General features: G+C 38.0%; 5 protein-coding genes across 7 annotated transcripts; 2 read left to right on the top strand and 3 right to left on the bottom strand.

Annotated features, from left to right (window-relative positions):
- LOC130727735 (uncharacterized) lies at nucleotides 1-3,452 on the top strand. Of its 2 annotated transcripts, XR_009015430.1 has the most exons (3): nucleotides 1-470; nucleotides 1,148-1,984; nucleotides 2,804-3,452. XR_009015430.1 is itself a non-coding variant. In XM_057578972.1 (2 exons), the coding sequence occupies exons 1-2, from the start codon at nucleotides 1,716-1,718 to the stop codon at nucleotides 3,264-3,266; spliced, it is 732 nt and encodes a 243-aa protein (XP_057434955.1). In that variant the 5' UTR covers nucleotides 1,619-1,715; the 3' UTR covers nucleotides 3,267-3,452. The 2 variants fall into 2 exon arrangements, 1 of the variants encoding a protein (XP_057434955.1); XM_057578972.1 differs by lacking the exon at nucleotides 1-470 and having other exon boundaries at nucleotides 1,619-1,984.
- Nucleotides 3,453-4,721: 1,269 nt separating this feature from the next.
- Nucleotides 4,722-7,342, bottom strand: LOC130727733 (uncharacterized). Its single transcript, XM_057578970.1, has one exon. The coding sequence runs from the start codon at nucleotides 7,002-7,004 to the stop codon at nucleotides 5,109-5,111; it is 1,896 nt and encodes a 631-aa protein (XP_057434953.1). The 5' UTR covers nucleotides 7,005-7,342; the 3' UTR covers nucleotides 4,722-5,108.
- A 152-nt stretch (nucleotides 7,343-7,494) lies between these two features.
- Nucleotides 7,495-11,916, bottom strand: LOC130727734 (DNA-3-methyladenine glycosylase 1). 2 transcript variants are annotated; one of them, XR_009015429.1, is made up of 3 exons: nucleotides 10,413-11,916; nucleotides 7,811-7,887; nucleotides 7,495-7,714 (listed from the first exon to the last, which is right to left on the bottom strand). XR_009015429.1 is itself a non-coding variant. In XM_057578971.1 (2 exons), the coding sequence occupies exons 1-2, from the start codon at nucleotides 11,522-11,524 to the stop codon at nucleotides 7,863-7,865; spliced, it is 1,137 nt and encodes a 378-aa protein (XP_057434954.1). In that variant the 5' UTR covers nucleotides 11,525-11,914; the 3' UTR covers nucleotides 7,495-7,862. The 2 variants fall into 2 exon arrangements, 1 of the variants encoding a protein (XP_057434954.1); XM_057578971.1 differs by having other exon boundaries at nucleotides 7,495-7,887; nucleotides 10,413-11,914.
- A 1,936-nt stretch (nucleotides 11,917-13,852) lies between these two features.
- On the bottom strand, nucleotides 13,853-15,991 carry LOC130727732 (protein RADIALIS-like 1). Its single transcript, XM_057578969.1, has 2 exons — nucleotides 15,650-15,991; nucleotides 13,853-15,551 (listed from the first exon to the last, which is right to left on the bottom strand). The coding sequence occupies exons 1-2, from the start codon at nucleotides 15,901-15,903 to the stop codon at nucleotides 15,527-15,529; spliced, it is 279 nt and encodes a 92-aa protein (XP_057434952.1). The 5' UTR covers nucleotides 15,904-15,991; the 3' UTR covers nucleotides 13,853-15,526.
- A 1,813-nt stretch (nucleotides 15,992-17,804) lies between these two features.
- LOC130711837 (uncharacterized) lies at nucleotides 17,805-19,682 on the top strand. The gene has a single exon (XM_057561602.1). The coding sequence runs from the start codon at nucleotides 17,805-17,807 to the stop codon at nucleotides 19,680-19,682; it is 1,878 nt and encodes a 625-aa protein (XP_057417585.1).
- Nucleotides 19,683-21,578: the final 1,896 nt, after the last annotated feature.

The following is a 21,578-nucleotide window of genomic DNA, read 5'->3' as shown; positions in this document are numbered from 1 at the left end:
CTGCTAGAGAATAATATCTTGTTGAATAAAAGTATTTTCCAACTAGCAGTACCACTTGACTTTTCCTTATTTAAGGAGCTGGAACCACAACCTTTTCCCTTAAGCTAATTAACATCCTTAGATTGAGGCACCTCAATACACTACTATTGTGCTTGTTCTTCTTTTCTTTTTGTTACTTGCACGGTTTCAATCAATCGAATTTGGATCCTCTACTGCCTCTACAGCGGACGTTAGATACATAGCATGGGTTGGACACGAGAGGAGAACAGGCGTTTTGAGGATGCTCTTGCTGTGTATGGACCGGAGGACCCCAACCGGTGGCAACACGTGGCCAACGCCGTTGGTGGAAAATCTGTAGATGAAGTGAAAAGGCAATATGAGGTCCTGAAGGAGGATGTCAAACGTATTGAGCGTGATCAAGTCCCGTTTCCCAGGTACAGAGGTTCTGCAAGTGGCATCAATGAACACAGGTAATTAATTATGCCAATGCAATCACATTCATCCAGTATATAATGTGGATTAACTTCCCGTTTTGATGCAAATCAAATTAAAGAACACTTATTAGAACTTATTCGGTGTTTTTTCTAGTAAATAAGTTATAATAAGGTAATATCAAACGAGTTCTAAGTTACATTGAGTACAAGTACTATAGCCAGCAATTAAACTAGCTATGAACTTCTCAGTTCTCACACTGACAATCAAATTATTAGAATGATATGTATGTGTCCTGATCCAGATCAATGAGAAACCTTGTAAATCTCAATCTATGGAGTTCCAAATTCAAATCATGAACTGTTTAGTGATTTGTGCCTGTTATCATCCCTTAGTACTCTCCATTCCCCCATGCTCCTGACTTTCTAATTTTGGGAGACTCCTCTGCATCTACGTCATTACCAATTAAAGTATTACTGATTTCCTTTATTATTGTCATTTGGTACTTTATGTTATGATATCAAAGAACATTAACATCAATAGAAGTAAAAGGATAATATAATAAATAAATTTGTATTTCTTTAAAAATTATAAATGTTTAATTCTCTCATCGTCTCATGTCCACGTGAAATTCAATCTATCAAGTTATCACTTCATCACATGCTCATGTTCTTATTGTATATAATATCCTATTTGTATTTGTTAATTCTAGCAGGCGGTTGAAGAATCTAAATGTGCAGTGAAGAGAAGACTACTGGAGCTGTGGAAGTTACTGCTTTCTAGTTTCTATTTCTCAGCATGTCAATTGCTATTTGTGCCTATGCATAACTGCATCCTGTTTGCAACTAATTATGTCAATATCCTCTGTATTTCTTTCACCCTATTATATTTTGTAAGAAATATCATCATGTAATGTATACCTTAATTTGCTAGCTATTTTCAAAAAAATTGTGTCGCCTATTTAGATTCTGTACTAAAAAAACTCCTACTGTAACCAAAAAAAGATTCTGTACTAAAAATAACAAATAATACTATTGTTATACCATGGCATGGCACAGCAACCACCAAATGGTGTAGCTATATATAGTTAGTTAGAAAATAAAACGGAGACAAATTTCCAAAGATAACAAATTAGCATGCGAGGTTGTTGGGTTGCGCTACATATAAAACACCAAATTCTAATCAAACAACGTTGCACTTCATTGCCAGTACCCTTGGTTTATAAAAATTTCAAGGCGTTTCTTCAATAAAAACCTTGATTCCAGGGAAAATTAATCAAGAAAATGGCAGCAAAGATCGTACCATTCTTGGTTCTGGTGTTTTGCCTGGTGCAATTGGGCTCAGTTTTGGGTCAGGAAGGTTCATTTCAGGATCTGATAGGACAGGGAGAAGGTTTCTCTTCTACTCTGGAGGAGGCTAAGAAGGCTTTGGGTGCTGCAAATGAAGTTGCATCAGCTCAAGGAGCTTTAAACGATTATTTTGGGGATGGAGCTGATGAAGGTAGCGATGGAGGAGCTGCATCTCTCGCTGGATTGTTAGATACATCAGAAAGGTATATAACATACATACATTTCTTTGATTGTCTTCAAAATTTTCCTTTTCAATCATAAAATTGGAATATAGTACTATAATAATATATATAGTATATAATGTATAAATACTACCCTGATGAAATGCAATGAAGAGAATGTTGAGGAGAATGTTATTATGGTCTATTGTTTGGTTTTGTTAAGTTATTGATAATCAAATGTAATGGAAGGTGATGAAATTCATTCATTCACATTCTATTGTTTGCCATAAATTTCTAACTCATGGAAAGAGGTAGAATGAATATTTTTTTGTGTCCCTACAAAATAGCAAGCTATTGATTTTGGTTTCTCAAACTTTTTTCTTTGATATACATCCCCAATTTATGGAAATACTCATGTTTTGGTCCATGGGAGGACCAATACCTAAAAAAAGTTATTTCGAAGGACTATTTCTAGATTGAGGACAAAAATTAATAGTCACTATTTTGTAAGACCAAAATTAGATTTAGCTCATCTATTTTTCTACCCAACCTATATTATTTAAAATCTACCCGTGAGGCAATTGACAAGTCTTACCTTGATTAAGACATAACTTATTTTATTTCTTTCACTATCTAAATAATAAAGTAGTATATTTATTCTTTTCCTTTAAAAAATATCCCAAGAATGAGAATGAATGATCATTCTGCTCTATATCATTTCGTTTTATTCCATTATTTCAGTTTCATAATTTTCCATTAATCTAAACATAGCTCAAATAACCGTTGAATTCAAATGTTTAAATGTGTAACATACCTTAATAATGTGTGCTCTGTGACAACTTTTGTGACAATCAACACCAGTGCGAGCAGCGAATCAGGAAGTCCACCACCACAAACAGATTCACCTGTTGGTGCACCTGAAGATTTACCTGCAGATTCACCTGCAGATGCAGCTGATGCCGATTCTGACATTTCACCAGCACCAGCAGCAGGAGCACCACAAAGCTCACCCGCGGCGGCGCCTCAACAAGCACCAATCAACTCACCTTCGGAAGCACCAGTGAATGCACCTACACCCACACCCACATCCACATTTGCACCCTTGAAGGCACCTGCAAGTGCACCAGTCGCAGAGTCACCTGAAGAAGTGGCGGCTGTACCAGCAGCAGCAGCTAATGCTCCTGCTACAGAGGCACCCACTGATGCACCTGCAGCGGCACCTATAGATGATAATGAAGATGAGGATGTAGATGAGGATAAATTTGCGCCTACAAATGCTCCTGCGGATGCACCTGGAGCACAAGATGATGATGAAGATGCATAGAATTAATTGATTAATTGATAGCAAGGTCTTATTCTAATTGAATTTGATTATTACATTGAGAATTAATTATGTTCCAATTTTAAACCATGTTTGTCACACCTATTGAAAAAGGTGCCTAATTGTTGTCCTCATGTTATGCCTACATGAAGAATTAATAAATGTTTCTCTAATTAGTTTATTATTTCATTTATTTGATTAATGAAAGAACAAGGTCGAGAAAAATTTGGCCTGAGTGACATTTAAATTCAAGAAGATAATTAAGTATATGTTAAAAAACTCCATGAGGTTTCACGTTAGGAGTAGAAGTGCTTATGAAAAAAGCAGCCGAGAGTTACTTTTGTAAAGATAAAAGTGATTCTGAAAAAGTCAACCAAAATTAGGCTCGGTGCACATTGACATAAGGAATAACTATGGCAGAGCATGGCAGGGATGCACTTGTAAAATATACTTTGACGCTCAAGTCAGCTTATAGAACAAAGAGAAATTCAAATTCTTAAAAGAATATTTAAGGGGCACAATGAGTAATGTTTATGTAATTAAACGAACAAACATGTATCTTTTCAATGTACCAAAAAAAAAACGAACAAACATGTGTTTATAGAGTCTAATATGAGGTGTATTGAAGCATTGACTGTGAATGACTTCTGACTCAATGGTCGCACTTGTGCAACTTTAATGTCTTTGATTGTGTCGGTTCTGTTCGGCTGAGTATGTGTACAAGATAGATCTCATTTTGGTCGTATTGGTCAACCAATACAACATTTACACGATTGTGAGTTACCAACACATTATTTAGGTCTTATGATCATTTGAGCTGGCCAGAACATCATTTACAATATATTTTTAGAAAAAAAAAACATTGCAAATAATTGGATTTGTACAAAAATCTTATATATACTTCATATTGTACACAAAAGTCTCGGTGAATTTGTTAAGTTTCTTTTTAACACAGTCTTTGGTAGAGCTGATTTTAGAATGAGAAAGTTGAGAGGAGAGAGCTAGAATGGAGAGAAAAACCAAACTTTGTTTCACAAGAGAGATTGAGAAAGGAAAGAGATAGAATCATAGAAACATGGACTCATAACTTTTTTGTCGTCTCACCAATTTGGAGAGAAAGAGAGAAGAGTGTGTACAACTTTTTACCACACTTTTTCTCTTTTAGCGTACTTATTTATTTATATATATATATATATGCCTATCAAAAAAAATTATATATATATATATATATATATTTAAGGTAAAAATGTCAATTTGTACAAAAGTGATTTCTCTTTTTTCATTCTCCGCCTATCCAAATAAAAAAAATAAAAATAAAAACACCTTTTTTTTTCTTTTTTTTTTATTATACCAAACAACATACAAAATCTATTATATGTCTCATCACATTCTCTCTTTTATTTTTCTCTCTTCAACCAAATAAAACATAAAAGAGGTTATATAAAACTAAACCTCATTCTGGGTGGACTAAAATAAGTGGGTCAAGAAGGTTGCACACTTTTACTTGGCTTATACAAATAATTTTATTGGTACAATAATAATCTAATAAGGTTCACCAACAAGTTCAAACACAATTGTTAGATAGTTGAACTCATCAAACATATAGTTGATGATTTGATTTAAAACTTGGAGAAAGATTCGTTGGAAAAGACCTGCCCACGACCTCGAGCGGATAGGTCTAATGGTTGATGATTGTGGATGTGCATAGACGATGTTAAATCAACCAATAGATAACCCCTTCTTAAACACATTCAGTAATCTTCTTTATTATAATAATTTATGATACAGAAGTGAAAATCTGCTGATAGAGGAATCAACAGTTTTTAGGTATTCACTCGTGTGTCCTCATAAATGTGAGATCAACGAGGTGCGAGTTTCTACACCCACTTTTCTCACATCTTCTTGTGTTCTTCTCATGGCATCTTTGCCAAATCGCATCTCCATCAGAACAATCATCTTCCCTGCAAGAAGCTTCTCCTTCGCTTCCCATCTCTGCAACTTCCCAGAAGTGGTTTTGGGAACGCATTCACTCTTCACCAAAACCACCCTCACAACCTCCACCCTCTCCTTCTTCCAAACACCATCTCTAATCCCTTCACAAATGCTCCTCAACACCCCTGTCTCCACGTTTTCTCCAATCCTCTGCATCTCTGCCACAATTACAACAACACTGGTTGAAGCTTTGAATGCTGCAACACAACCACCTCTTAGTAGCTTCCTGCAACTGTTGTAAGCAGCAGTTTCAATGTAATGTGGATGGATTCTTCGACCATCTTGGAGCAAGATCAAATCATGACAGCGACCAGTGACAAACAGATACCTCTGTTTTCCTCTGACAATGCCTCTGTCCCCTGTTCTGAGAAAGCACTTTCTAACCATGTTTCTTAACCTGGCATGGAAAATTTCCCTTGTTAAAGAAGGGTGGCCAAGGTAGCCAGAGGCATTGCTTGGAGAAGAAACCCAAATCTCTCCTTCAACACCATCCTCAACTGGCTCAAGAGTTTCTTCATTCACAACCATGATTTCCACGTCTTCTTCTCCATGTTCCTCGTTTTCAGAACAGAGCCTTGCAACTGGTAAGAGCATGTTGTGGGTTGGAAAATCTGGAAAGGTGGAAAAATTGTCACTGGTTTCACTCCTCCATGAGGTGGAAACAAAGGTGCAATTCTCTGCTAACCCGTAAGAAGGAGAAATAGAGGAGGGGCTTAACCCAAATGGTGAAAAGGTGTGAACAAATTCTTCGACTGAATCTCTGTAAATTGGTTCGTTGATGATTATTAAGTTCTTCATGGTTGATAGATTTATGGGGGTAGTTCCTTTGTTGATCCCTCCACGCTTGACCACAAGTGGCAAGGTGAATGATGGAACAGGGGTGCATGTGGCTCTGAATTCTGACATCAACTCAAGCCAGAGCCTTGGGCGTTTGATGAATGCAGAAGGGGACGTGAGAACACACGTTGCACCAGAAACAATGGTTAGCAACAGAAACATGAGGCCACAATCATGGTATTGAGGTAACCATGAAACAATGGTGCTGTTTGGATGAAGATCATAAGCTTTTCTTGCAGTTCTAACATTATGAGCAGCTGAACCAGCTGTGACAAGAACTGGCTTAGGAATCCCAGTGGCACCCGAGGTGTACTGAACCAGATAAACCTCATCTGATTTGCAACCATTGTATGAAATCATGGAATCACTGTTGAAGTTACCATTTTTGAGATCATCTATGGAAATCCAGAGGATACTCTGTAGCATGTGAGCAAACTTATTGTTGTTGGGGGAACAAGTAATGTAGTGTTGAATGCTTTTGATGTAATCAGGGTGAGCTATGGCAGCTTTGGGCTTTGTCTGTGAAATCACTCTTACAAGGTGGTGGTGGTTTTGTTTGGCAAAAGAAGGGTGAGGAGGGATCATTGGGACACTCAAAAGACCAGCTCTTTGACAACCAAATATGAGTTCAACTAGGTCAAGCCCTGGAGAACAAAGAAGCAAGACAGTGTCACCTCTTTGCAGTGGAATAAGGAGGTGAGAGGAGATGGCATTGACTGAGGCATTGAGTTGTTGATATGTGAGAAACAGGGGAGAGGAGGTGGTGGTGGTTGTGTTCATCTCTTCAACCCATATGAAGGCTGGTTTAGTTTTGAAGGCTGGTAATTTGGCCCACATAGGGAGGTATAAGTCAACCACAGGTTGGTCAGGGAATGAAGGATCATAATTCTCGTACTCGAGCTGCATTTTCATTTTACTTGCAAAATCTAGTGTGTGATCCAAAACACTACATCAGTTACCCTATTATAGTTAGATTATTTAGGATGTATGTAGTTGCATGTAGTGTCAGATCCAAACACAAAGTGAAGATTACAATGACAATAGAAAGGAATAAACGGACATTCCATGAGAATATCCTAGTGACCTTGAGCCACAATGGCAAAAACTGTCAGTTAGTTGATGTCTGAGTTTACTATACTCCATCACCCTTCCTCCATTGATTCTTAATATATGCAATTGTGGTAAGAAAAACTTCTGCACATAACTATATATGATTTGAAAACGACGTTAAGTTTTAAGGACTATTATATGTTGGGAATGAGTCAATCATCAATTACACGTATTGATGATGTGAGGCTAAACATATGAGTTAGTGACTATGAATGGATCAGATTGTTTACAAGTGTAGCATACTGCATACCATGCATTCTTCATCAAAACCCATAAATGAATGATAGATCAATGAGGATAAGAATTACTGAAATCTTATGTTGACGATATAAGAATTCACAAAGGGCCCATCCACAAGGAGTTCGTTAAATAAGGACTCATAATAGTTACAATGTCCAAAGTTCAAACCATTGTGACATTACCAAGTGGCAAAGGTAGTGAAATACTTCTCTCTTATATCTAACAAAAAGACAGCTTGACAACTTGAATTCGGCCTCCAACCACTACAATTACTGATCAACAAAACAAAATTAAGGACTGGTCATTAAGGACTGGTCTTTATTAATCTTGCACAGGATTTATTGAACACATGGCAATCATAGACTAACCCTTCAATGCAATGTCCAAGTTTCAGTACAAACTTCACAATTTCACGAGTAATCATTGTCCCCAAGCACAGGTGGCCCTGTAGTGAATGACAGAAAAATGAGACGTGCATGATAGTTACAATACTAGGTTACACAATATAAATAACTACAAACCTCGAAGAAGATGAGTAAAAAAAGGAAGGAAGCACAAATGAAAGACATGTATTCTATACCTTGAAATTCACAAACCTATCCTTCAAGTAACTAAACTTGGCATTTAGTTATATAACATACATGAAAAAAATTATAAGGAAATATTTGGCAGCTGGCACGATCAAAGCACAATCAAGTGCATTGGATATTAGAGTGGATACAGCATGAACAGACTTCAAATACAACTCAAAACAAACGGACAAAACAGAACATATCTAAGTATAATCTAGAAATTATATATAAGTCTACATAGGAGAGATTATCAAAACAACCGGTGAAAGAAAAAACTTCATCTCATTTACATAATGTTATGACAAGGATTCCAAAGACAACTTTTACCGACAAAAGATTGTCTAATATAGGTTTTAAGATTTATATTCAGATGATGGACCACATTAGAGAAGCTTCTCTCAACTAAATAGACACAAGATTAATCCAATTAAAGACACCAAAATAATACTACGAAGGGGCATAAGAAGCAAAATTCCAAAACATGGTAAGAACTGATGTAAAACCTAAAAAACATACCCACCATGAAGGTTCAATGATCAAATCATATTAATTAATGGTAATAGTGAAACATACCACAGCAAAAAAACATCAACTACTAAAAAGGCCACAAGGACACAGGAAAGCAAACTACATATGAGATTCCAAAATATGACCTCTTTGTTCCTCTTGACAGTTATAATCACCCAAGGAACATTTAAGGAAAAACTTAAGCCGCTGTACAGTATAATTTATAACATAAGATAGCCTTAATACCAAACTAGCCTAGCCTTTTCAACTTGAAGCCTAAAAAATTAATGTTAGAATGTAAACTTAAATGTTAAATAAATCCTCATATCCGTGCAAATCATGCAATCGTAATGTACATTTCTGTCTAAAGCGTCCTAGGATGATCATGTTAAATATACATATCCATCATGTAAATGTGTATAATGGCGCAACAATGAGTTCCTCTCAACAAATTTTCTTCAATGAGAAGATAATCTGACTCCTGTGACCTGTAGCACTTCTTCCAATCCCAAAAATCACTAGCTATGCATTCACTACTACATATTTAAGTAATCAAATTTTACTTATAGTATCATCAATTCTAGTCTTTGTAGTTCTAGTTCTATTTTTAAACATCAAAACATCCATTTCCTTGTGATTCTTTGTTAAATAGTTTTGTCACTTCCTATCTTACATGTTATGGCATGCTTTTCTACATGACTATAGGCTTCCTCACTTCTTTTAGTCCACATAATAATAGTGCAAGGGAATGCCAGGAAGTGCTTTTCACCTCATAATACACTCTATATTCCATAGAGATCAAGCAATGTCCCAGGTTCTTTCAAGTTTCCACTCATTTCAAAGGGAATGTTAAATTATTTCTGGTTTTGTCATCGCTATTTGATCACAAGATTAACAGACACATGAAACTGCATTCACAAAAAAAAGGTAACAAGAAAAAAAAAAGTATCGATTATAATCACATCTGATATATCTTGTTGTGATTAACATTAAGGCACAAAAGGCACTAAATTTCTTCCACAAGACACCCTGCTATCAGGTATTGCGCATCACTTTGTTTATCTTTTAAAGTTTCCTTGTATTAAACAAATGAACGCCTTAAATGAAATGACCATCAGCCAAAGGCAACTCCAACGAAGTTTTGTGACAATAATCTTCACCAACCACAAAGAACAAATAGAGACTCTTTTAGCCAAAGGACGAATGAAAACACTTAAGGTGTTCCTTCTTCAACAGGAAGAGAAAATGAGCAACCAATTTTTTTACAGGGTTAAACTCTAGCATTATGCTGACTCAATGTAAATTTCAACAATGATAAAACATGAAAACCATGATATGCAACCATGAGGTACGAAGGCTTACCTAATCAAGGAAAAGAAAGAATACAGCATTCCTTAATAAGAAGATAGTGCATATTTTGATCAGAAAACTACACAACAAGAGGTGTAGTAAAGATAACAGAAGTGAAATTTTCCTAAATAAATCAAAAGAAACGCATCTAGAAGGAGTGAAAATTCACGAGGACTATGCTAGCTTCATTTCCAATAAAGCTCCTCCACAATATATATATATATATATATAGTGCCTAACGTATCTAAAACAAAGCCAAGCACCTGAAGGCTCGTAAGCCATTGGGAAATATTTGATTACTACCATAGCCATTCGAAGCAACAGATGCAATTTTGAGGAAGCAAGCCTTTCATACATTTTCAAAACAATCCATTACAACTTAAATTGAAGTAAGAAAAAAGTTAAAGAGTTGCAAGGTAAATGATCACTCCAAATGATATATGGACAAAAGCATTTAATTCCAAATAAGCAGATATTCAATAAACCTAAAATAAAATATAAGGAGTGTAAGGGGAGGCAATGCAATAAACCAAAGTCTTACCCGAGATTAAACATGCTGTTAATGGGATCCAGAAGCTGTGGCTGTGGAGGGTGCTGCTGCTGCTGCTGTTGTTGTTGCTGCTCCTGCTGGTGGTGTTGCAAGCTAGCACCGGTAGCCACTGCCACGGCACTTGAAGGAGTTCCCTTTGCTTCAACAAATCTCCACATATACCAGGAAGCAACCGAGCGATAAGGCCTCCACTTCTCACACAACTGGTCCATCTGAGAGGGCCGAGGCAAGTCTTCAAGACCATAAAGAAACTGAACCCCTTTGCGAACACCGAGATCATTGATGGGAAGAACATCAGGTCTATGCAGTGAGAATATCATGAACATGTGAACAGACCAAGACCCAATTCCATTAACCATGGTGAGCATAGTAAAAAGCGACTTATCATCCATATTTACAATTGCAGAATCAGAGAGTATCCCATTCTGGTATTTCCTAGCCAAATCATGAAGATAACTCGCCTTCCGCCCCGAAACCCCAATCTGGCGAAGCTGCGGAGGAGTTAACGCAAGCACAGTTTCCGGAACAACACCGGCTTCCCCACCACATAAGGCGATGAATCGGGTATATATCGAGGTACCGGCTTTATACGCCAGCTGCTGGTACAAGATGCTGCGCGTTAGCGCCAGGAATGGGGTGTTGAAGCTGTCGAAGGTAGGAGGCTGATGAATGTCGATGAGAGGGGAGAGGAGAGGGTCTGCGTTGCGGAGATAGCGCAGTGCGATCTCCACCTCGCCTTCGCAGGAAAGTGGCCTGGCAATCACTCTGGGTGCCGCTAGGGTTCGCTGCTGCTGTTGAGCCGCCTTGTTGTTGTTGCGCCCGGTGGCTGACTTGCCGGTGGCGGTGGGTTTTGGGGTTTCTGATTGGGATTCGGAGGTGGTGGTGGTGGTGGTCGTCGTTTCAGGAGAGAGCTTCCGGATCTTGCGAGGGCGGAGGGGGATTTTGGTTGCCGGGGCATGGTTTGGCGGGGGGACATTGGTGAGTTCGGGGTCTGGGGTAATGATGGCGGCGGCGACGGTGGATGGTGGGGCGGAGGAGGGAGGTAATTGGGGCTGAGGGTGAGGTTCAATCTGGGTTGGGGTTAGGGATTGGGGTTCGCCCATGTGTGAGAGATTGAATTGAATTGAATTGAAATTTGAATTGATGAAGGTGAATGTGAATGTGGAATGCAAATGCAATCGATTGAATGAATTGAACTCACTGGGTCTTCTTCGTCCTCAAAACTTCCGGTGTTTTCGTCTGCGTCTTGGTCGATTTTTCGAGTGGTGTGGTGTGGTGTGGTGTGGTGTGGTGTGGTGTAGGTAGGTGTCTGTTTTCTTCATCTCACCACGCCACCTTGAACTGCGTGCTGCACGTGAATTTCTGCATTATCGGCCCAAGCCCTCAAAAGCCCAATACTGCTTGGTGTTTTTCTTCTGAATTTGGATTTGGTGGACAAATTACAATGGACAAAGATGTTTAGATAAACACTCACGCGGTTAACATGAGACGACGTAGCTACTTAATGTCTCTCGCTAGGGTGGAATCTCTATGGTGTTTATAAGATTTTTTTTCTTGTCATATTTCTAGTTAACATAAGTCTCAACACACCAACATTTATAACAAGGAGATTAAGGACTTGATATTTATGGAAGTGCTCACATGTCCATCATGAGATATATATGGGTCATCTCATGGATAGTGAACTTCTGTTAGTGGCCCATCATAGTTGGTTCAATAACAAGATTAATATTTGATAGAACCTAATACCATGTTGAAAACTTGGGCTTAATCTAATTTCATCCTATAAACTAGCTTAAAGGTGAAAAATTTCCTACCTTTTAAAATGATTTCTAACTTCGGAAGATGGATAACAACTACTTATGTACAAAACTATAGTTCAATTGAAAGGGGTTGTCAAAATTTTGCTTAGAGAGACCTAATAAGCAGCTTGGACAATTTCTTTGGTACACTTTTAAAAGTGAAGCTATACCTTTTAGCCATGTTCTCTCCCCAATAAACTTTTTAAAATTTACAAATTAGACATTTGTATGGTAAAAAATGAACTAATGGGTACTATACCCTCTTATTTTCAATGGGTACCGGAGCAATGCCCATAAGCTTTTCTTCAAACATTTTAATTTAATATATCAATTGGTTAATTCAATAATTTACTTTAGCTTCCAATGGAATTGCTTTTCCCTCGTATATGTGATAGGGTAATCCTCCTTCATGTATTTAGCATGTTCTTTTTCTAGACTCAGCTTTCTCTGATCAATGCATTGAGTTTTCTTTAAAAAAAATAGAACATTTATTTCCCTTTTTATTAAAGAAATTATTCCTTAGTAACATCTCATCGTTAAAGAGTGCAAATCTGAAAAATAAGTAATTAATCGTTACATATAAATATTTCATCTGTCATGTTTTATAGAAGTACCACGAGAATATTCGCTTGAATAACTCACAAAACTTAAATGATTCTACCACATCTATTAGAGCATAGACATTGGTTAATTGATGACCATGTATGGTGATTAAAATTTAAGAGGTTAATTTTCATGCCATCTATTTTTTTTATATTACTATTGTCTCAAAATTATAATATAAATTAGATAAATTATTTAAAATTTGAATTGTTGATGAGATGAAAATGTGAGGTAATTTCTAAACCCCATTTGTTTAACTTCATTCGAAAGAAGAGTTACTTATTTTGAAGAATAATATATTACGACTGACTAAGTACATCTAACGGTTCCAATTAAGTGCATGTTTGCATGTAGTTGGCCAAAACATAAACGGACGTTTTTCAAATGGGACAAAATGGTTGCTCTGTAAAAAGGTGCATTGGGAAGCGAAAACAACAAACATTTTCTTCTTAAAGAAAGTTAAACCAAACACTTTCTAATAATATGTTTTTTTTCTTAACTTTAATAATATGTTTAATTTGGCTAAAAATTGGGTTAAATCACCCTTGGTGGGGTGTTCCAATAATATTACAACATGTGTCTTTATTAGTCCAACTCATTTTATTAAAAGGTTAAATATGTTTTAGTCCCTAAACTTAAACCGAAATTTGAATTTTGTCCCTAATATGCACAAGGATTTCATTGTGTAAAGTTATACCACCAAATAAATTGTCCCTTCTATCCTTACTCCAAAAATTAATACCATCTTCATCCTTCTCATCATCTTCATCATTTTCAACCCAAAACAACTCAGATTCATCCCGTCCAAATCCAGATTAAGAAAAACATAATTTCATCTTCATCATCACCATTCATCTTCTTCTCCTTCATCATCATCAACCCACTATACCCACATCCACAAACCCCACCCAAACCCAGATTCATCAAAGCACAACCTATAACCTCAACACCTCCCAAGGAGATTGAGAAATCAAACCCAGAATTTTGTTGATTTTCTTTTAACAAAATTGCGACACATTATTTACAATGAGATTGCAATACTTCATTACAGAATCAGTAGCAAAGCAATTCAAAACAAAAGGATTCGTTCGAATAGGATCACAACGCTACATTGAAAGCCATCAAATGGATCAGACCAAAACAAGCAATGGTTTATGGAAATCCGAAAAGTCTGAACCAAAATAAATGGTTTGTCCCTAAATTACATCACCGATCCAGATAAATTCAGTTCCTCTCTTCATGCCCAACTTCCCTTTGCTCTCCCTCGCCGTTGATGGTGGTTGCCGAAACTTTCACCGATGGACGGCGCCGACGACGATCCTTCCTTGTCCGATAGAGAAGAGGAGGAGGAGCACGATGCTGCTGAGGAGGATCTTCTGTCGCGGTTTTCACTCCTCGATGCTCCTATACTCTTCTTTGTTTGCTTCCACAAGGCTCTCCGCTCTGAACTTCACCAGCTTCGTCGATTGGCTGAAATGGCGTCGTTGGAGGATTGCCGAGAAACAGTACTTAAGCTTCAGCGGAGATTCCAGTTTCTGAACTAGCTCATAAGTATCATTGCGCTGCAGAGGATGAGGTTAGTTTCACTCTGCATATCAATTTTGGTAGGCGTGGAAGTGGAGGTGGGTTCGGTGGGGTTGGGGTGGGGTTTGGGTTTCAGTGGGGGCTCTGTGGGTGGTGGTGGTGTTTGGTGGAAATGGGCGAGGTTGCTGGTGGTGGCGAAAAATTGAAATTATGTTTTTGGGGGGTTTGTGGATGTGGGTATGGTGGGTTGATGATGATCATGATGGAGAAGAAGAAGATGAATGGTGATGATGAAGATGAAATTATGTTTCTCTTAATCTGTATTTGGATGGGATGAATCTTGGTTGTTTTGGGTTGAAAATGATGAAGATGATGGAAGGATGAAGATGATATTAATTTTTAGACTAAGGGTTGAAAATGATGAAGAATGAAGGGACAATTTATTTATTAGGGAGACCCCTTCAATAATCTACTTTTGTTGGGACAAAATTCTAATTTCAGTTTAAGTTTAGGGACTAAAGCATATTTAACCTTTTAATAAAATGAGTTGATTAATAAAGACACATGTTGTGATATTATTGGAACACCTCATCAAGGGTGATTTAACCCAATTTTTAACTAGGGTTATTTAGACAACCCCTTAATTTGGTGTCTATTATGTGTTAAGCGGTATATTATTTTGCGTTATGCGGCATTTCAATGTAAAAATTAACTGGAAAAACACAAATATGAATGAAAACTGTGAAATGTATAGGTTCATTTGATGTTAAACATGGTTGAATGTATATGCAATAACTCACTCACTAGATGATTAAGTTACCATAAATGGCACCCCCATTGGAGATGCTATAGGGCACCTCTTAGGATTTGCCTACAATTTCCACATTATCATTTTATTTTTCTTTCTCTCTTTGCAAATTTAGTCCCTGTCATTTATATCTTAGATTGAAAAAGAGATAAACAAGACAGATCAAAGGCTATATATCATTTACCACTTCGCATGTCATTGGCATAATTTGATCATTACATTTATAGGAATTACAAGGCAGGGAAGGGACTGGTTCTACACATATAGACTATAATAAAACAGGGAGACAAAAAACATAAATGTAAATGAAACATTTGAATATTTGATTGAACCTACCAATCCCATGCATGCTATTGGTAAATCACCCTTCACTGGAGATTCAGAGCCTTCATCCTGCATTATGATAAATGCAATCAGAATCTGGTCATAAATAACCTTAACAACAATCAAATAAGATAAATTGGTTGATTAAATTAAATCCAAGTTGGTACCTTTTTTCTTCTTTGGCCCTGCCTCCTGCAGGTGCAACATTTCTGTAATTAGGCAGGGGAACATGTCCTTCCTCAATGAGCTTCACATCTTCCACAAGCTTCTGGTAATGAATTCTTACTTCATCCTCCGTCTTCCCTCCTCCGACGGCCTTAGCCAGCTTCTGCCACCGATCCGGGGTATCCTTGTTATAGATGGCCAATGCGTTCTCGAACTTCTTGTTCTGTTTCGCTGTCCAAACAGAGCTTGAGGCCATTGTAGCAAAAATAATGGTGATGGATATATAATCAGTACTAATTTAACAGAGGAATGGGTGAGATTAGATAAGGAGAGTGGCATTGCTACTACCCTTTATATACTAGTGATAGTGGAGAACTTGAGGTAGAAAGTGCGTGAGTTGTGTGCTTGTTCTTCATGATAATTGCTAGCTGTTGTGTTGCTTTCAGAACAAAACCATGGGATCTTGAATTCCTAGATACGAGCGTGGTTTTCTTTAACTTTTGGTTTTTTTTTTTACATCGGTAACTTTTTTTTTATGTTATTTATATGTGAATTAAAATTACACTTTTTTATATTAGTTTAAGGCTATTAAGCAAAAGTTTCCATCACAAATGATTTCCACCCACGGGAGAACTGAGCAATATGATAGATGATGTGATAGAAAATAAAAAAGATGAAAAATGAATTATGCTAAATATGACAAAAGCGCCCCTTGTACTTCGTATTACTACATTTGTTTTTCTTTCAAAACAATTCAAAATATTATGAAAGATTAAAAAAAACAAGAATATGCGGTATTCATATTACTTGAATTTTCTAAAAATAAACAAATAAAAAAAAAAAATAGCCCCGATGGTTGATAAATAACTCGTAGAATTCGTCTGAAAATTCTCTAGTATTTATCATTTCTAAAAAAAATTATGTAAAAATGAGATGGAAAAAAAAATTGTGTGTGAATACATCAAAATCATTATTTCACTCATACTTTTATCGGTTAATGAGAGAATGTGAGAAAGGAAATAAGACAAACGGCATAAACGACAAATCTTAAAATTGATGAACCACTGTCTCAATTTCTTCGTTGCACTGAACTCAAAAAAAAGTGTGGGTCCGGTGTGTCAGATCCAGCCTCATATCTCCCCAATTGCAATTAAATGCGGGTTCCATGACTCTTTCAACGTGAACTCTCGTGCCTCCTCTCTCTCTCTCTCTCTCTTTGGCAATCAAACGCGAGTTTCATGGTTCTTTGCAAACTCTCGTGTGCTTGATTCTTCTCTAACTCTATATGAACAAACAAAGCGTTAAAGTTAACTATAAGCATAAGATTTTGATTCAATCACACTCGACTTTCTCTTCCATCCAATTTTCACTCATTTTTCTCTTCTTGTCTCTATCTTATTGTTGTGTTAGATCATTTATCATATCTTTCATTTCTCTCCATTATACATTTGAGCTAAACTTTATTACATCAAATAAAGGATGTCCTCATCTAATTCCTGTTTGGTTGTCAATGGGGAGAGAGGAGGCACACGAGTTCGCAACGAGAAAGCTATGGAGCCGCAATTGAATGGCACACTATAAATCAATTGTGTTTTTGAATCCACCAATTGAATACAATATTACAATGAATTTACAATTTCAGTTCTGGACCACTAGAGCAAACTGATGTTACTACACACTTTGAAGGAAAAAGGTGAACTGATCATGAATTTGTTGGGCTACGAGAGACATAAAACTCCAGGGGTTTTCAAATTGGGTTAAAGAGCAAACCATATGTGAAAACACTACTACAATCTTTCACCTAAACCCATAAGGTATTGGGTGTGCGTGCTTTTTCACTTATAAAGTGTTCAATACATTTGTTACGGGTAGTTGTTGATTAGCTGGCAGTTAGAATAACAGAAGCAGTTACTTGCTCAATTAGTTAGTTAGCAGAGTCAGTTAGTTAGTTAGCAGAGTATATATAGTCTCTGTGATATACTGTAATGGCTATGTTGATGATAATAGAGTTCTTTCTCTCATTCTCTCTCTAATTCTCTCTCTCTCTCTCTCTCTCTCTCTCTCTCTCTCTCTCTCTCTCTCTCTCTCTCTCTATCTTCTTCCTATCTTCTTCCTATCCTAACATTGGTATTCAGAGCTTGCGATTCCTGGAGCGCCATGGCTGACGCTACGCGATTGCAGAGTGCGATTCGAGAAGCAGAGGAAAGGTTCGCAGCGACGATTGAACCCAGCATTGATGAGCGTATGCGTGGATTCGAAGAACGCATAAAACTAAGCATGGAGTCTCGATTCAATAGCTTCCAGGAGACATTGAGAGGCGTTGGATTGCAGATGGCGGAACTTTCTACGGCGCGTAGAACTCGTGGAGGTGGCGATGGCGAGCATCGTGTCGCAACGCGATTGACGCGTTTGGATTTTCCAAAATTCAACCGCGAAGATGTGGATTCTTGGCTCGCGAAGTGTGAGCGCTTCTTTGCGCTGGATTCAACACCAGAAGATGATCGAGTTGCTGTTGCTAGCATTGCACTCGATGAAAGTTCATTTCGATGGTTCCAGAGCTTGGAACAGAGCACGGTGGGAAGGCTTGCATGGAAGGAATTTGCTACAGCTGTCAAGATTCGTTTTGGTTTGGAATTTGAGTCTCCAATGGAGGAACTCAAACGTTTGGTGCAAACTGGAAGTTTGGATGAGTATCAAGAAGCGTTTGACAATCTCATAGGTCGCACTGAGTTAACAGAGGGCCAGAAATTGCAATGTTATTTGGGAGGTCTCAATGCAGAGCTTAGTAATGGAGTCAAGATGTTTGCTCCAAGAACTGTGTTAGAGGCTACAAGGATGGCGAAATTACAGGAGAGAAGCTTCGAATTGCTGCAGAAGCGCATGGTGCCTGTTTCTAGAGGTTATGGAAATTGGTCAGAGAAGAAGAATGTAAGTGTTCTTCCTGAAAAGAAAGCTTTTCAAACTGATAAGAAGGCACAGAATGATAATACACAGAAAAGCATTTTAGGGAAACCTAATTACACATTTCAAAAGAAGTTAACTCCTAAGGAATTGGATGAGCATCGTGCTCAAAACCTTTGTTTCTTTTGCCATGAGAAGTATTCTCCTGGTCATAAGCGCACACAGAGGAAGAAGTTGCAAGTGTTTTTGATGGAGGTACATGATGAAGAGCTACCTGAAGGGGAACAAGAAGGGGAAATGGAGGTAATTGACACAGCTTCTGGTGTTCCCAGAGTCTCTCTCAATGCTTTGAATGGGAATGGGGATTCTTCTGATGAACCTATGATGAGATTGACTGGTTGGATAGGGAAGAGGAAAATTTTTGTGCTTATGGACACAGGTAGCACACACAATTTTATTGACCAGAAATTGTGCAAAGCTGGCTTAGTAAAGTTGAAGCCTTTGCAACCTGTCAGCATCACAGTAGCAGATGGTGGTTTAATCCAAAGTTCTGGTTGGTGTGAAGATGTCCACTGGAAAATGCAAGGTTACAACTTCTCTGCCAACACTATAGCTATTCCTCTTACTAGTTGTGACTTGATTTTGGGAATGCAATGGCTGAAACAGTGGGGTAAGATTTCTTGGGACTTTGCAAACTTAGTTATGGAATTTAATATGGGAGGTATTCCTGTTGTTTTACATGCCATGGAGGAACAAGTACCCCGAGTAGTATCTACTACCAAGTTGAATCATATGATGTTAGAAGATAAAGTTTGCTGTATGTTGCACTTGATTCCTTGCTGTCAGGGGTTAGTTTGTTGCAATGTTACTACTGCTGAGACTGATTTGACACAGCAACAAGAATTGTTACTTCAAGATTTTCAGGATGTGTTTGAGGAGCCTAACTCTTTACCACCATTTAGAGGCATCCATGATCACAAAATCATTTTGAAGGAGGGCTCTAATCCTGTTTCCCTTAGGCCCTATAGATATCCTCCAGCACAGAAGGATGTGATAGATACTATGGTCAAGGAGTTATTGAATTCAGGGGTAATCCAACCTAGTTCCTCTCCTTTTGCATCTCCAGTTGTGTAGTTAAGAAGAAGGATGGCAGTTGGAGGATGTGTGTGGATTATAGGAGGTTGAATGAGATGACTATCAAAGCTAAATTTCCAATTCCTTTGGTAGAAGATCTGTTAGATGAACTCGGGGGGGCAAAGGTCTTCTCTAAGTTGGATTTGAGGGCTGGATATCACCAATTGAGGATGAAGCCTGAAGATGTAGAGAAGACAGCTTTCCAAACACATTCAGGGCAATTTGAGTATGTGGTGATGCCTTTTGGCTTAACCAATGCTCCTTCTACATTTCAAGGTGCTATGAATTCCATTTTCTCAGCTCAATTAAGGAAGAGTGTCTTAATTTTCTTTGATGATATTCTTGTCTATAGTGCATCTGTGGAGGCCCATATTCAGCATCTCAGGGAAGTTTTCAGTATTCTCAGGGCTAATTCATTTTTTGTTAAAAGAAGCAAGTGTGCTTTCTTTACTCCTAGGATTGAATATTTGGGCCATTTTATCACTACCAATGGAGTGTCTACTGACCCAGCTAAAGTCCAGGCAGTACAAGACTGGCCCCAGCCCTCTACAGTGAAGCAATTAAGGGGTTTTTTGGGCCTTACTGGTTACTATAGAAGATTTGTGAAGGGCCATAGTATTGTGGCTTCTCCTCTCACTGATCTACTTAAGAAAGACAGCTTTATTTGGACTGAGGAAGCTCAATCTGCATTCCTTCAACTTAAACAAGCTATGATTCAAGCTCCTGTTTTGACTATCCCTGACTTGTCTAAACCTTTCATGGTGGAGACAGATGCTTCCAACACAGGTATTGGGGCCGTTTTGCTTCAAAATGCTCACCCAGTAGCCTTTATCAGCAAGGTTTTGTCTCCCAGAAATAGGTTGCTGTCAGTGTATGATAGAGAATTGTTGGCATTGGTACATGCAGTGACCAAGTGGCATCAATATCTGTCCATTCAGCCTTTTAGTATTCTTACTGACCAACAAAGTTTGAAGTTCTTGTTAGAACAAAGATTGTCTACCCCAGCTCAATACAGATGGGTTACCAAGCTTATGGGTCTGTCCTATGTGATTCAATACAAGAAAGGCAAGGAGAATGTGGTGGCAGATGCTCTTTCTAGGGCTACTCATGGGGAACTACTTCAGCTTTCAGTTTCCTCTATATCCACAGAGTTATGGGATTGTATCCTCAAGGCTTATGGTGCAGATGTTGCTCTTCAACAATTGAAGAGTCAAGTGGTGGAGGATCCTACTGCTCACCCTCATTACACTGTGGTGGATGACATGGTGTTTAGGAAACACAAATTAGTGATCCCTGCGGATGTTCATGTTAAGGAGTTGATCCTCCAATGGTTGCACTCTTCTCATCAAGGAGGTCACTCTGGCATCAGGGCTTCTATTCATAGAATTAAGTCACTTTTTCATTGGAAGGGTATGAGTAAGGATGTTGCTCTCTTTATTCAAGCTTGTGAGACTTGCTTGCGATGCAAGTATGAGACTAGGGCTACTCCTGGACTGCTACAACCTTTGCCTATTCCCGGGGGCATTTGGCAAAGTATTGCCATGGATTTTATTGATAAACTTCCTTTGTCTCATGGGAAGGAAACTATTTGGGTAATTGTGGATAGATTGAGCAAATATGCTCATTTTATTCCTTTGTCCCACCCTTATACAGCTTCCAAGCTTGCTGACATTTTTCTGAAGGAAATCTATAAGTTGCATGGAGCTCCTGCCAACATTGTTAGTGATAGAGATCCTGTGTTCACTAGCAAATTTTGGTCCACTTTCTTGCAGCAGCTGGGCATTTCCCAGAGCCTCACTACTGCCTATCATCCCCAATCTGATGGCCAAAGTAAAGTTCTCAATCGCTGCTTGGAGCACTATCTTAGATCTATGACGTGGCAAAGGCCAAAGGAAT

This window comes from Lotus japonicus, chromosome 1, assembly GCF_012489685.1.
Source record: "Lotus japonicus ecotype B-129 chromosome 1, LjGifu_v1.2".
Taxonomy (NCBI): domain Eukaryota; kingdom Viridiplantae; phylum Streptophyta; class Magnoliopsida; order Fabales; family Fabaceae; genus Lotus; species Lotus japonicus.
This window is presented reverse-complemented; position numbering and strand designations above follow the sequence as displayed.

Excerpts from the sequence above, each read along its gene's own strand:
- LOC130727732 (XM_057578969.1), bottom strand. The coding sequence starts at position 15,903 with ATGGCCTCAAGCTCTGTTTGGACAGCGAAACAGAACAAGAAGTTCGAG. Across the intron at positions 15,552-15,649 it reads AGGGCCAAAGAAGAAAAAAG|GATGAAGGCTCTGAATCTCC; the intron begins GTACCAACTTGG and ends ATCATAATGCAG.
- LOC130727733 (XM_057578970.1), bottom strand. The coding sequence starts at position 7,004 with ATGAAAATGCAGCTCGAGTACGAGAATTATGATCCTTCATTCCCTGAC.
- LOC130711837 (XM_057561602.1), top strand. The coding sequence starts at position 17,805 with ATGGCTGACGCTACGCGATTGCAGAGTGCGATTCGAGAAGCAGAGGAA.
- LOC130727734 (XM_057578971.1), bottom strand. The coding sequence starts at position 11,524 with ATGGGCGAACCCCAATCCCTAACCCCAACCCAGATTGAACCTCACCCT. Across the intron at positions 7,888-10,412 it reads AACAGCATGTTTAATCTCGG|GGCCACCTGTGCTTGGGGAC; the intron begins GTAAGACTTTGG and ends CATTCACTACAG.
- LOC130727735 (XM_057578972.1), top strand. The coding sequence starts at position 1,716 with ATGGCAGCAAAGATCGTACCATTCTTGGTTCTGGTGTTTTGCCTGGTG. Across the intron at positions 1,985-2,803 it reads TTGTTAGATACATCAGAAAG|TGCGAGCAGCGAATCAGGAA; the intron begins GTATATAACATA and ends AATCAACACCAG.